This window comes from Haliotis cracherodii, unplaced genomic scaffold, assembly GCF_022045235.1.
Source record: "Haliotis cracherodii isolate W230 unplaced genomic scaffold, xgHalCrac1.p SCAF_4, whole genome shotgun sequence".
NCBI classification, from domain to species: domain Eukaryota; kingdom Metazoa; phylum Mollusca; class Gastropoda; order Lepetellida; family Haliotidae; genus Haliotis; species Haliotis cracherodii.
The window spans coordinates 72452451-72469032 of NW_027266297.1; the positions used below are offsets into that span (position 1 = coordinate 72452451).

Below are 16582 nucleotides of genomic sequence, written 5' to 3' on the forward strand. Positions count from 1 at the left end.
GCATCCTGCTCAGCGGTGTGCAGGATATAACCTTGTCCTTGAGAGTGCAATACAGCATCCTGCTCAGCGGTGTGCAGGATATAACCTTGTCCTTGAGAGTGCAATGCAGCATCCTGCTCAGCGGTGTGCAGGATATAACCTTGTCTTTGAGAGTGCAATGCAGCATCCTGCTCAGCGGTGTGCAGGATATAACCTTGTCCTTGACAGTGCAATACAGCATCCTGCTCAGCGGTGTGCAGGATATAACCTTGTCCTTGAGAGTGCAATACAGCATCCTGCTCAGCGGTGTGCAGGATATAACCTTGTCCTTGAGAGTGCAATACAGCATCCTGCTCAGCGGTGTGCAGGATATAACCTTGTCCTTGAGAGTGCAATACATTATCCTGCTCAGTGCTATGCAGGATATAACCTTGTCCTTGAGAGTGCAATACATTATCCTGCTCAGTGCTATGCAGGATATAACCTTGTCCTTGACAGTGCAATACAGCATCCTGCTCATCTCACAAGACACCAATAAATACATTAAAATAAAAATATTTTCACATTCACAGACAAGAACAAAAAAACACAGAAAAAACATTCTGTCTGTTTAGAACAAATAAACAGATCTTTGGTAAATATAGATGTAAACAAATTTGACCTGAGTTGTGGATAAGGCACTGATAGGTATATATAGACAGTTATACATCTTGACAGACAGGTATATAGACGGCTGTACAGTTCCTCAGAGTTTGGCCACACATCTCCTGCCTCAGATCTGCCGCAGTAGAGGTCAGACTTTGGCCACACATCTCCTGCATCAGATCTGCCGGAGTAGAGGTCAGACTTTGGCCACACATCTCCTGCCTCAGATCTGCCGGAGTAGAGGTCAGACTTTGGCCACACTTCTCCTGCCTCAGATCTGCCGCAGTAGAGGTCAGAGTTTGGCCATGCGTCTCCTGGCTTGGATCTCTCGGAGCACGAGGTCAGCAGCCTCCGCAGCACACCCCCAGTGTAGCGTCACACCGGAACCACCATGGCCGTAGTTGTGAATCACCTGTCACAGTTAGACATCCTTGGTTATCCACTGAATCATATCTCCATTATCATTCTCAGGATAAATATGCTAGACCTATTCACTACCATAGCTTCATTTGGATAATGACAATCTCTCGTCAGTAACCTCCCACAGAATTTTTCATGGCCTTCATATGACCTCATAAACAGGCAAATGTAAATTTACAATATTTGTTCCTAAATAATGATGTCTATATTGGTCATGAGATCACTTCCAGTATCCATCAGTCTTGATCTCAGCGGTCAACATGTCCAGCATGATGTCGTGAGACATGGCCAACCAACATGACAGAATTTCCACTTACTGGTACTGCTCTCCCCTGGACCGTCATGTGACTTGTCTCCAGCCGGACCCGGGACCGACTGGGACGCAAACCTACCCAGTGATGGTCCACCTTCGCATCCTGAAAGATTTAACAACAATCACTGACCGGCTACAACGACAATCACTGACCGGATACAACCACAATCACTGACTGGATACAACCACAATCACTGACCAGATACAACCACAATCACTGACCAGATACAACCACAATCACTGACCGGATACAACCACAATCACTGACCAGGTACAACCACAATCACTGACCAGGTACAACCACAATCACTGACCAGGTACAACCACAATCACTGACCAGGTACAACCACAATCACTGACCGGATACAACCACAATCACTGACCAGATACAACAAGAATCACTGACCGGATACAACCACAATCACTGACCAGGTACAACCACAATCACTGACCAGGTACAACCACAATCACTGACCGGATACAACCACAATCACTGACCAGGTACAACCACAATCACTGACCGGATACAACCACAATCACTGACCAGGTACAACCACAATCACTGACCAGGTACAACCACAATCACTGACCAGGTACAACCACAATCACTGACCGGATACAACAACAATCACTGACCAGGTACAACCACAATCACTGACCAGGTACAACCACAATCACTGACCAGGTACATGCACAATCACTGACCAGGTACAACCACAATCACTGACCAGATACAACCACAATCACTGACAAGGTACAACCACAATCACTGACCAGGTACAACCACAATCACTGACCGGATACAACCACAATCACTGACCGGATACAACCACAATCACTGACCGGATACAACCACAATCACTGACCAGATACAACCACAATCACTGACCAGATACAACCACAATCACTTACTGGATACAACCACAATCACTGACCAGGTACAACAACAATCACTGACTGGATACAACCATAATCACTGACCAGGTACAACAACAATCACTGACCAGGTACAACAACAATCACTGACTGGATACAACCATAATCACTGACCAGGTACAACCACAATCACTGACCAGGTACAACAACAATCACTGACCAGGTACAACAACAATCACTGACCAGGTACAACAACAATCACTGACTGGATACAACAACAATCACTGACCAGGTACAACCACAATCACTGACCGGATACAACCACAATCACTGACCAGGTACAACCACAATCACTGACTGGATACAACCATAATCACTGACCGGATACAACCACAATCACTGACCAGATACAACCACAATCACTGACCAGATACAACCACAATCACTTACTGGATACAACCACAATCACTGACCAGATACAACCACAATCACTGACCAGGTACAACAACAATCACTGACTGGATACAACCATAATCACTGACCAGGTACAACCACAATCACTGACCAGGTACAACAACAATCACTGACTGGATACAACCATAATCACTGACCAGGTACAACCACAATCACTGACCAGATACAACCACAATCACTGACCAGGTACAACAACAATCACTGACTGGATACAACCATAATCACTGACCAGGTACAACCACAATCACTGACCAGGTACAACCACAATCACTGACCAGGTACAACAACAATCACTGACCAGGTACAACAACAATCACTGACTGGATACAACAACAATCACTGACCAGGTACAACCACAATCACTGACCAGGTACAACCACAATCACTGACCGGATACAACAACAATCACTGACCAGGTACAACCACAATCACTGACCGGATACAACCACAATCACTGACCAGGTACAACCACAATCACTGACCAGGTACAACCACAATCACTGACCGGATACAACCACAATCACTGACCAGGTACAACCACAATCACTGACCAGATACAACCACAATCACTGACCAGGTACAACCACAATCACTGACCGGATACAACCACAATCACTGACCAGGTACAACCACAATCACTGACCGGATACAACCACAATCACTGACCAGGTACAACCACAATCACTGACCGGATACAACCACAATCACTGACCAGGTACAACCACAATCACTGACCAGGTACAACCACAATCACTGACCGGATCACAATCATTAACCACAATACCTGACCTGGTACCGGTGCAACCACACTATAAAGCCAAAACATTAAATGCAATATAAACCCATCTACCCATCTCAAACATTACCAGATACACTACTAACCCAATTAGCCCTCCTACCAAACCAAACATCATGGGAAATACTATCCCTCTGATGCTTGCTTCCCTTTTCCTATTTCTCGACATCAGTGTTGTGTCTTCATCTTTCATACACAGGGCGACTCGGGCAAGAACTGGCGTTACAACGTTCTGACATTTGCACCTGGTGAGTGAATATCTTACTTTAATTTCCAAATTATGGGTTATATGAATGACACACACCCAATGTGACTACCTGTAGACTCGGCATCAGCTGACAACATCGCTGCCACACAGCCGTCTTGTCTTCTTCCCTGACCTCGGTACTCCAGTTGCCGACCTCATCAGCACCACCTAACACTGAGGTCATCACCCTGGCAACAAGACACCAATTGTTGACCCATGACATATGAAAAACAGTATTCAGTATTATGATATATAATAGAGCCAGAACACTTATGGTCTCACTATCATGGATTTGTTTTATTATTTGATTTTTAGATCAGACAATTTATTATTCCAGGTTTTAGGTACAAAGACCTCGTTGATAGGTGGGGACAGATATAAAATAAGTAAGAAATTTCAGACTGTTTCCTTCTAATCTTCATGAAGACTTCTGACCCTTGAAGATCTGGGGTAGAATAGGTCTTCAGCAACCCATGCTTGCCATAAAAGGAGACTATGCTTGGCGTAAAAGGCGACTAACGGGATCAGGCTTGCTGACTTGGTTGATGCATGTCACGGTATCCCAATTGCATGGATGGATGCTCATGATGTCAATCACTGGATTGCCTGGTCCAGACTTGATTATTTACAGACCGCCATCATATAGCTGGACTATTGCTGAGTGCAGTGTGAAACAACAAACCAACCAACCGAAGACTTGTGACTATGTTGCCATGTGTGCAATGTAGAGCTGGGATGGGTACTCAGATCGGGTGGGTCCTGAGCAGGAGCCGGGTACCCACAGGACTACCCAGCCCCATGGTAAGTCACGGAATATGTTGTTTAATGACAATAACAATAAAACTCCATTGTTACACTATAAGTAGATATTTTTTCCTGATTATGCATGCATTTCTTCAGAGTTTTATATGTTTGAGTTACCCCGGCAACACAAATGCTTCTTCTCCTGGATCCAGCCTCAAGACAAAGTGCTTCACCCATGGAGCCCGAACCTGCAACAGAAGCTGCTCTAAGAGGTGACTAGCATTGGCCTGATGGTCTTCAGCTGCCTTGGAAACACCAAAAATACATGAGTTCTGAAGCAGTGACTTCAATAGACCAGGGCCCACTTGCACAAAGCAATCTTAGCACTACAACTATTGTAAGCCCATGGGAGTTATGATCATTTTAACGCTAAGATCGCTTTGTGAAAGTGGGCCCAGATGTACAAGAGTTCTGAAGCTGTGACTTAGGTGCAACAAATGTGCATCTGTGTTTAGTTCTTTTAAGAAAAGATTGGGACCATGGAAGCCATCCCACCTTGCTTGCCCAGGATCCAGCCGCCTGAGATCAAATCTCTGATTCACCACAATTATGATACTTGGTCTGCCATCACCATAACTGATTGACCTCCATACATCACTTTGGGCTTTCTCCCCACAATAAGCTGACACGCCATGACGTAACTGAAATACTGATCACAGCTGCAGTAGACTCTAACAGTAGGAGATGCAGTTAATGTTGTACTTGTGTTACACTGACCCTGGTGAGATGACCTCTGACTGGCACGACCTCGAGGTCCCTGAGTAGATGCCTGGCTCTGATGCCACTGCAGTTCACAACAACGTCGTAGTCACAGGCAACCTGCAGCATATATACAACTGACTTGATATTAGTCTTGCTTCGCTAAAATGCCTTGTATGTGATACATTCTAGAAGACACGTGAAGATCTGGGGTAGAATAGGTCTTCAGCAACCCATGCTTGCCGTAAAAGGCAGTATACTTGTCGTAAAAGGTGACTAACGGGATCGGTTGTCCGGCTTGCTGACATATCTCAATTGCGTAGAGCGATGCTCATGATGTCAATCACTAGATTGTCAGGTCCAGACTTGATTGTTAACAGATCGCAGTCATATAACTGGAATATTGCTGAGTAACAAAATAAAACATTCAAAAGCAATATTAAAAGTAATGTCTGGTTCAGGGCTGGGACGAGTCCAAATTTACTACCACCCCTCTATTACCCGACCCTACCCGGCTACCCACCCCTTTATTACCCGACCCTACCCGGGTACCCACCCCTCAATTACCCGACCCTACCAGCGTACCCACCCCTCTATTACCCGACCCTACCCGGGTACCCACCCCACCATTACCCGACCCTACCCACGTAACCACTGTCAGTCTCAAAAGACAGGTACCGATTTGGAATAGATTAACCATAGCCCTGGCAATATGTATTTAGACACACAAATAAAACAATATGGTCATGCATACACTGAAGTTGACTGAAATTTTATCTTTATTCACACCTATAAAGGTCAGAAGGAATGGGTTTATAGCGACTTGTAGTGTAACCATGGAGTTCTAGATCATTGTTGTTATTTCATAATACCGTGTTCGACGTAATAAGCGCCCCGCTCTAATAAGCGCCCACGGCTATATTTGCTAATATATTGACTAGTGAACAATCCCAATTAGCACCCCTTCGGATTGATCAATGTACACAAGACTTATTTATTCGCATATAATACGCACTCGTGTGTTATATGTACCCTTAATTATAGGCAATAAAATTCTGGAAAAATATATATGTCATTTATATACATTTCAAGTTGTCAGCATAAACCATGAAATTTATCTTTCAACTCTGTTGTTTTTCACCAAAAATAATATTCTAATAAGAGCCCCCTATTTCTAATTTTGAGAGCGCCCTGGGCGCTTATTACGTCGAATATGGTACGTCACATGACTAACCACAGGTCTGGGTTGTCCTGTTGGTACTCGCATCCTCCTCAGTAGCCACCCAACAGAGTACCCGAGTTACCCGGCCCAGCCCTATTCTGGTTGTCTTTTGTCCTGAGTGAGTGAGTTGGGATTAAAGCCACTTTTAACATTATTCCAGTTATATCACAGCGTGTCAGCTTAATGTGGGAGGAAAGCCCGAAGTGATGCAGGTCTAAGACGTTTACCACTTCGGTGAAACCCACGAGCACGGGTATGGCGCTGACAAACCTAGAAACATAATCGGGGCGAACTGGGTTTTGAACCCACAATCATAGGTTTCTGGCGTGCCCAAGGGACTTTTGTACTGAAGGTAACTGCTCTCTGAAGTTCCATGCATTTGCTTCATTTCAACTGAGTATTAAAACAATAATGTACAGTCAAACTTATGAGCAACCTCATCAATGCTGGTGATAGTTTTCCTCTGAAGTTTTCCACCATTTTTCTGAAATCTGAAACAAAGGAAACAACAGTTCTCAGACACAAATATTGAATTTAACACATGAGCTGCAAAAACTGTAATTCTTAAAACTAAACTCAAAAGTCTTAGTCATTCAAACTGAATGCAGAAAACTCATGTTTTTGAAGACTGGACAATCAAAATACCAGTCTAACAGGAACTTGGTTTCTGACAGTTTAAGGTAAGGCCAATACAGTTGCTGGTTGTAAGACTGGGCCATGAGTCTAGAGGGATCCCCTGGGGTAAGGCCAATACAGTTGCTGGTTGTAAGACCGGGCCATGGGTCTAGAGGGAAGAACTGGGATAAGGCCAATACAGTTGCTGGTTGTAGGACTGGGCCATGGGTCTAGAGGGATCACCTGGGGTAAGGCCAATACAGTTGCTGGTTGTAAGACCGGGCCATGGGTCTAGAGGGAAGAACTGGGATAAGGCCAATACAGCTGATGGTTGTAGGACTGGGCCATGGGTCTAGAGGGATCACCTGGGGTAAGGCCAATACAGTTGCTGGTTGTAAGACCGGGCCATGGGTCTAGAGGGATCACCTGGGGTAAGGCCAATACAGTTGCTGGTTGTAAGACCGGGCCATGGGTCTAGAGGGAAGAACTGGGATAAGGCCAATACAGTTGCTGGTTGTACGACTGGGCCATGGGTCTAGAGGGAAGAACTGGGATAAGGCCAATACAGTTGCTGGTTGTAGGACCGGGCCATGGGTCTAGATGGATCACCTGGGGTAAGGCCAATACAGTTGCTGGTTGTAAGACCGGGCCATGGGTCTAGAGGGATCACCTGGGGTAAGGCCAATACAGTTGCTGGTTGTAGGACCGGGCCATGGGTCTAGAGGGATCACCTGGCGTAAGGCCAATACAGTTGCTGGTTGTAAGACCGGGCCATGGGTCTAGAGGGAAGAACTGGGATAAGGCCAATACAGTTGCTGGTTGTAGGACCGGGCCATGGGTCTAGAGGGATCACCTGGGGTAAGGCCAATACAGTTGATGGTTGTGGACCAGGCCAGGAGTCTAGAGGGATCACCTGGGGTAAGGCTAATACAGTTGATGGTTGTAGGACCAGGCCATGGGTCTAGAGGGATCACCTGGGGTAAGGCCAATACAGTTGATGGTTGTGGACCAGGCCAGGAGTCTAGAGGGATCACCTGGGGTAAGGCTAATACAGTTGATGGTTGTAGGACCAGGCCATGGGTCTAGAGGGATCACCTGGGGTAAGGCCAATACAGTTGATGGTTGTGGACCGGGCCATGGGTCTAGAGGGATCACCTGGGGTAAGGCCAATACAGTTGCTGGTTGTAGGACCGGGCCATGGGTCTAGAGGGATCACCTGGGGTAGCTCACCTTCTCAACAAGTAGTCCATATACGCTACAGCATTTATCTGAACAGTGGTGAAGAATACACCGGATCTGAAACAAATAATACATACAACATACTGAAAAAGCAGGACATCTTAAGTTATCAACATAGCTTATCAAATAACAATTCAATAATTTGATACTAATAAAACAGTTGATATTCTACAGTTAGTGATACGTTTGTTATGTTTGTTTGTTGTTTAATGCTGCATTCAGCAATATTCCAGCTAAATCAAGGCAGCATGCATATAATCAAACCGACAGTCTATCCAGAAACTGATATGGAAAGCAATGATGACCAGATCCATCAAGTTGATTTTTACGACCTGCAAAGGTTGCCAGGCAACTACTCTAAGCCAGAATCCCCAGAAGGCTAAGGGATTAATAGTGATAAGTAGTGAGGAAAGCAGCACTAGTACAAAGGCAGGGGTTAAAGAGACTACTTTGCATCAGGGAACATCTGCAGCTCCCGGGGGGAGAGATGGCGATAGCCCAGCACGAGGTCCTTCCACCATTCCTCCTGCAGTCGTAAACAGACAGATCAACGTCAGAACTGCATCCACACTCACATTTCACAACATACGGCCAACACAAAGGAAATATTTCTCCGCATTATTGTGTCCCTATAACACCTGGACACTTTCAACTTATATTGAAGACAAGTAGGTTTCATCTCCTACACAGCATATATTCAAGGTTCTGCCATTCGTTCATGAACACTGTATGATGGATGAAATCATGCAGACAATTAGTGTAGGACTCACAACAAAATCTCAGATGGCTTACTGTTTCTATTTCTGTTGACTTTTTTCTTAAACATTGACCTATCTAAATAGTTAGGTTCTTATCAAAAAAAGAATATGCCCAAGAAATATGTAAATATTTGTACATAATCTATGAATATTATTTTCTACATAATTAGCCCACAACTAACCACTAATGATGTTGGTTGCCTATATCATTAATATAAACTACAGTAAACTAGGGTTATAACAAACTCAAAGGGACCACAAGGTTTGTTATAAGAATATATGCAACATATGTACAGCAAATGGTCGGGACCAAAAAGACCAGTTTGTTGTATCCATCAGTTTGTTATGAGCCTGTTGGTTATAAATGTAGTTTACTGTATCATAATTATGAATGGTACAAAACATGAATTTGGTCATTAGTACCCACTCCTCCACTATCAATGTGAATACACTCCTCCACTATCAATGTGAATACACTACTCCACTATCAATGTGAATATTCCCAGTGACTGACCTGGTACTGTGGCCTGCTGGACAGTGTACCCACTCCTCCACTATCAATGTGAATATTCCCAGTGACTCACCTGGTACTGTGGCCTGCTGGACAGTGTACCCACTCCTCCACTATCAATGTGAATAATCCCAGTGACTGACTTGGTACTGTGGCCTGCTGGACAGTGTACCCACTCCTCCACTATCAATGTGAATATTCCCAGTGACTCACCTGGTACTGTGGCCTGCTGGACAGTGTACCCACTCCTCCACTATCAATGTGAATACACTCTTCCACTATCAATGTGAATATTCCCAGTGACTCACCTGGTACTGTGGCCTGCTGGACAGTGTACCCACTCCTCCACTATCAATGTGAATACACTCCTCCACTATCAATGTGAATACACTCCTCCACTATCAATGTGAATATTCCAAGTGACTGACCTGGTACTGTGGCCTGCTGGACAGTGTACCCACTCCTCCACTATCAATGTGAATATTCCCAGTGACTCACCTGGTACTGTGGCCTGCTGGACAGTGTACCCACTCCTCCACTATCAATGTGAATACACTCCTCCACTATCAATGTGAATACACTCCTCCACTATCAATGTGAATAATCCCAGTGACTGACCTGGTACTGTGGCCTGCTGGACAGTGTACCCACTCCTCCACTATCAATGTGAATACACTCTTCCACTATCAATGTGAATATTCCCAGTGACTCACCTGGTACTGTGGCCTGCTGGACAGTGTACCCACTCCTCCACTATCAATGTGAATACACTCCTCCACTATCAATGTGAATACACTCCTCCACTATCAATGTGAATATTCCAAGTGACTGACCTGGTACTGTGGCCTGCTGGACAGTGTACCCACTCCTCCACTATCAATGTGAATACACTCCTCCACTATCAATGTGAATATTCCCAGTGACTGACCTGGTACTGTGGCCTGCTGGACAGTGTACCCACTCCTCCACTATCAATGTGAATACACTCCTCCACTATCAATGTGAATATTCCCAGTGACTCACCTGGTACTGTGGCCTGCTGGACAGTGTACCCACTCCTCCACTATCAATGTGAATACACTCCTCCACTATCAATGTGAATATTCCAAGTGACTGACCTGGTACTGTGGCCTGCTGGACAGTGTACCCACTCCTCCACTATCAATGTGAATATTCCCAGTGACTCACCTGGTACTGTGGCCTGCTGGACAGTGAGTAGCCAGACACAGTGGATGCTCCAGCCTGGGCTGCCAGTGGCGATGTTGCTATGTCTGTCAGGTGCTGCCATGTCGTCACACTCCAGCGTCTGGCAGACAAACACATTGAGAACAACACCAACAATACATCTATCAATTTGGAGAATACAATATACTTAAATATGATTAGTCAATCACAGGTTTCATATTACAAGAACATGCTTAATTTAAGGCATTATGTTTCAATTCATATTTAGAGGACTCAATTCAACAGCGATTATCTCAAAATTAATGATACGATAGGTTTATCTTCTTTCTTTGTACCTGCTCGCTTTTTAAAAAAACAACATGGATGAATAAAATCAATTTTGTGTATAAGTTCATTGTATTATTATTATTATTATTATTATTATTATTATTATTATTATTTCTAACCTAATATCAGAAATGGGAGTTTCTCCAAGCATGTGAGGTTTCCAGAATCCGCCTGATCCATCCCCTGTAGTTTCAGGTGAAAACTTGTCAGCTACGAGAGTTATGTCCCACTGTCCCACTCTCTCCTGTATCTGAATGGCCGACGACAGTCCAATAATACCAGCCCCAATCACACAAACTTTGAGAACCATTGTCAGACCTCCGCAATAAGTTGTGCAGACCTCAGACAATTATTTCTGTCTCAGCAACTACCTTCAACATTGAGTAATAAAAACTGAACATAATTACCGTATTCGACGTAATAAGCGCCCAGGGCGCTCTCAAAATTAGAAATAGGGGGCTCTTATTAGGATATTATTTTGGTGAAAAAAAAACAAAGTTGAAAGATATATTTCGTGGTTTATGGTGACAGGCTGAAATGTTTATGTACGACAGATATGTTTTTCAAGAATTTAATTGCTCATAACTAAGGGTGCATATTACGCACGCTTATGTATTATACGTGAATAAATAAGTCTTGTGTACACTGATCAATCGGAAGGGGTGCTAATTGGGATTGTTCACTAGCCAATATATCTGCAAATATCGCAGTGGGCGCTTATTAGAGCGGGGCGCTTATTACGTCGAATACGGTATACATCATTTAATAGGTAACTTATTAAAATAATAACTTAAGAAAACAAAATGTTCTTTTTCTGCTTAATTGATACAAAGATGCCAACTTGGCCTTGAATCTTTTTGGAATATGCGCCATGTCATTTTGATATAATATCATATATGATAAAGTTTTAGCACATTCCTTTTTATTTAGCAATGAGAATACGTTTCAATGTCAACAATTAAAAACCCAAAATCAATGCCGTATTTACATAAAGGTAAATGATTGGCAAAGTATAATCATTGATAATGGTATACAAACTACGTAACAGATTGAAATAACACCACGGAATTCAGTCATATTATGTAATAATTTACAAGATATGACATATTTTGTCATCCCCCCAAAATATACTTTCACAAAAGTCATGATAATAACATATTGAAATGTACCGTGCGTGTCTGACCAGAACAAGTACCACAGAGTTATCTATTCTTGGTACTCGCCACAGTTCCACATCCGGAATCACACATGCGCCATAATGGCGGGTACTGTCTTTCTTTCAAAAGTTCTGGACGTTTCTGAATTAGAATCGTTATCTGAAGATATTAAGGGGAAAATTGAGAGTTCGTTTGGAAACAAAGAAGCTGAAGTAGACGAATTTAAGGCCAAATATGAACGTCTCCGCGTAAACTCGGGTAAGCAATATATATTTTCGGTTCACCCGCAACACCCTCCGTTTTCGTGCATGTCTTTAAATTTGTGAAAATTAGATTTTTGTCTCAATGTTTGACACCTCCTTCAATAGACAACATTCAATTACACCACATGTTTATAAAAGACTATAAATTCATGTTCATTTTAGTGAAAATAGTAACTACAATCAATCAGTCAATTAACATTGATTTATCATGTTAAACTGGTCACGATCTGTAGATGGCTGTTTCTGTCTTGCGTGACAAGGATTTTAGGCTAATTGAGACAAATGTCCTAAGTACATGTTGGTTTTGAATTAATGTAGCAGTTTACTTTTATTTACTGATAGTCATCATAATTGTTGTGTAGTCAATAATACGGTCGCAACTACAATGCGCCCCCTCGCCCATGTAGAAACCATGAAATTCACATCCTCACAATACAGGGATTAGCAGATCATACTGAGTCCCTATGGTTGAAAACGTTTCAATATATTTCCTGATCTTTGTTTTTGTTCATGGTGTTCATTTCTTAGTTGCTCTGTTGCATGAATAACTGGTAAACTGGTATGGTTCCTATTACAGTAGTTTTGAAATTAGGGAAGATTCGAGGTAGATTTTAAATTCATTGTTCCAATAAGACAAAATATACCTATTGTGAGACTGAATGCTATGCTCTGTCACCCTGAAATCATGTGATGTATCATTTTATGACATGTACTGAACCTTCCGGGACTTTTTTAATTCACCATGATTTGTTTTGTTTAACTATCATAATTTTTGTTCAAAATCTCTTATATACGCCTTCTACTTCTATCTCTTATATAGGCCTTCTACTTCTACAACACTAGATAGCTGTAATATTTTCACGTGTGCAACAGATTGGGGGCACCTCATGTTAGGAAAATGTTTACGAGTCGCATTTAGCACTATAGGGTCAATTGGGTCAGACTGTTGACTGTGGCTCTCGCTTCTCAGATCTCACATGACTCTTCAATCATTATGGTTAGTTGTGTTGGGGTTAAGGTAGGTTACCCTGAACTCTATCGTTTCCTACCAAGCACCCTTTTACAATCATAAGGGTTAGGTACCCCTTTCGATCAAACACCCTTTCACATGGTAGGGTGTTGGCTAATTTGATGAACTCATTAGCCTTCTGATAGCTTAGCTTCAAGCTGGCAACACGAGTTTGATTCTCCATGCAGCTCTAACTGAAATCCGAAAAAGTGCGCTCAGTAAAATTCCCTACTACCATATTTTGTTATTGGTCCTATTTCTGTCTACTTTGCAGTTCATTTTAATACAAACATATCATACTGATATAATTAGATAATCACTAAGGAAAGAATGGGAATGATGCAATGGTTTACATGAATTATACAATAAAAATAAGGGCTGGCTATCGATTCAATTAAATATCAACCAATTATCTATAAATATCGGTGAAATAACTTTGAGCAAATTTCACCAAACAAAGTCTGAAAGAAGACAACATATTTCCCCCCACTGGTGAGTGGTGGCACATTTATGCATGGGTTACTTTGTGGACATTTGAGATACAACAAAAACAGCCACTTCACGTCTTCGGCAGTTGACATGATTGACAATAACAAGTCTGTTTTAGTAAATGTAAACGTTATTTCATCACAATAATTCATGTAAGATATTATCCATGACACATTTGTCATATCGATAATCATTAATATTTCTTCCCATCACTGATAATTCTGATTATCAATCTTTTTGCCAGCCCTATTAAAAATAACTGTTATACTAACTATGTAGAAAAACCCTGCACATGATATGACCTCCTTTCATACCCCTTCTTTCTAGATACCAAAAACTGGCATAATGGATAGGAATGTACAGTATATATGATGCAGCACACATCAGCAAGATGATAAGTCACCTCCAATCTCAGAATATGAATGCATTCTGTACAACCAATAAATAAAATGAATAAATCAAAAGAACATTGCGTCATCAAAGTAATTAGTCAACACCATAGCCTAATTGATTTCGGTAGGTATTGCATGAATAATTATTGAAATTAGCTGGACTGTGAAGTACTTGATCCATGCAAACAGAATAATGTAGCTGAGAATAAAATGGCGATTTTCATAACCCATATGGGGCGGTCGGGTAGCCTAGTGGATAAAGCGTTCGCATGCCGAAGACCCAGGTTCTCATGTCCCCCACCGTGATATTGCTGGAATATTGCTAAAGGCGGCGTAAAAAATATTGAATTAATTCGTACCTAATGTATTGCCTTGGGAATTTGTGATGTATCAATAATGTTATCAATCGTGTTTCCGCTAATGACTGTTCTCTAACTGTGAACAAGTTGTCATATTGCTGTTTATCATGGAACAGGGTAGAAGTATACTATATGACAACTACCACTCACTCAGTCACTATAAGTCATCAGTATTCGTGCCAAAGTGTTTAGGGGGAATGGGTGGCCCAGTCGTCTAAGGCCCCAATATTCACTGTTCAGAGTTGCAGCACGCCAGAAACCTATGATTGAGGGTTCAAATCCCGGTTCACCCCGATTATGTTTCTAGGTTTGTCAGCACCATACCGTGCTCGTGGTTTTCACTGAAGTGGTAAACGTCTGAGACCTGCATCACTTCGGGCTTTCCTTCCACATTAAGCTGACAAGCCATGATATAACTGGAATACTGTAAAAGCAATGTTAAACCCAACTCACTTACCAATGTGTTTGAATCTGTTTATGGCTGTTTTTACTTTACCCTAAATATAATTTTGACAATTCTAGTACCATGATAAAATTATGATTTCATATTCAATTTTTGTTTTTTTTCAACAGAGCAACAGTATTTTGAACTTGAGAAGAAATTGATCAACAGCAACAGTCAACTCGAGACTGAGACTGAGACAAGGAGTGGTCTACAGACACGCCTCACTGATATAGGTAACAATGCTGGTGATTAGTCTGGAATTAGTCTAACCGTGCTGTGGACGGTCAGGTAGCCTTGTGGTTAAGCATTGCTCGTCATGCCGATGACCCGGGTTCAATTCCTGACATGGGTACAATGTGTGAAGCAGATGTCTGGTGTCCCCCGCCGTGATATTGCTGGAATATTTCTAAAATCGGCGTAAAACCATACTGACTCAATCACTCTAACGTTGATGTATTTGGTATGGGAAGCCTATCCCCAAACGCCATTGAATATTTTATGATGCAGTACTGTGCAAACATATACATTACATACAAGGTTGAATTCTGCATGGTGATCACCTAATAATGGATTACTTGGACGTAAAAAGAACCTATACTTTAGATGGTTTTACAGCATTCAGGTTGGTACAGTACCTATTTGTGGACCCATGAAGATCTGGCGTAGAAAAGGTCTTCAGCAACCCATACATGCCGTAAAAGGCTTCTATGCTTGTTATAAGGGGCGACTAACAGGTCTGGCTCGCTGACTTGGTTGATTCATGTCATCGTATCCCAATTGCGTGGATCGATGGTCATGATGTCAATCACTTGATTGTCTGCTCCGGACTTGATTATTTACAGACAGCTGTCATATAGCTGGAATAGTGCTGAGTGCGGCGTCAAGCTACAAACAAACAAACCTATTTGTGATGATTTATGTATTATGCTCAATTTGGGGAATGTGTAGATCTTTGGGAAATCTGTGTGCGCACATTACTGGGATGTGATTGGTGGTGCTCGCAATGAGTAGGGTGGGCATCAGAATGCAAACTAGCTGCCCCTAGCCCAACTGGCTACTGAAAATTCAGGTGTTAATATGCACAGTTTTCTCGTTTCTGTAGATCAATACAACCATCAAACATCCAATCATTATCTGTAGCAAATCAAGTTGCAAGGTACAACCTGGGTTCACCACCTCATCATATTTGACTCTTGACTTGCAGTTTGGGTCTACTTTATTGATGCCTTCGTAGAATGAAATTTCTGGAAAAGTTAGCCGTTGCTGATTTAAGCTAACAAAAATTTAAACTGGCTATTAACTTTTAAGGCAAGCAAGCCCACCTGGCTAACAATACTCTGAGACTATGTCACACACTG

General features: G+C 42.4%; 2 protein-coding genes across 7 annotated transcripts in view; one reads left to right on the plus strand and one right to left on the minus strand.

The window, feature by feature from the left end:
• Positions 1 to 916: 916 nt before the first annotated feature.
• On the minus strand, positions 917 to 12303 carry LOC139480189 (D-aspartate oxidase-like). Its single transcript, XM_071263220.1, has 11 exons — positions 12280 to 12303; positions 11230 to 11481; positions 10787 to 10904; positions 8779 to 8855; positions 8321 to 8386; positions 6912 to 6966; positions 5272 to 5373; positions 4672 to 4742; positions 3821 to 3938; positions 1362 to 1460; positions 917 to 1036 (listed from the first exon to the last, which is right to left on the minus strand). The coding sequence occupies exons 2-11, from the start codon at positions 11418 to 11420 to the stop codon at positions 917 to 919; spliced, it is 1017 nt and encodes a 338-aa protein (XP_071119321.1). The 5' UTR covers positions 11421 to 11481; positions 12280 to 12303.
• Positions 12304 to 12357: 54 nt separating this feature from the next.
• Positions 12358 to 16582, plus strand: part of LOC139478238 (nucleoprotein TPR-like) — a 74042-nt gene continuing 69817 nt past the window's right edge. For all 6 annotated transcript variants that reach the window (XM_071260643.1, XM_071260646.1, XM_071260648.1 and 3 more), the window contains exons 1-2: positions 12358 to 12525; positions 15353 to 15457. In XM_071260643.1, coding sequence (XP_071116744.1) covers positions 12369 to 12525; positions 15353 to 15457 — 262 coding nt within the window. In that variant the 5' untranslated portion in view covers positions 12358 to 12368. The remainder of the gene's footprint in view (positions 12526 to 15352; positions 15458 to 16582) is intronic.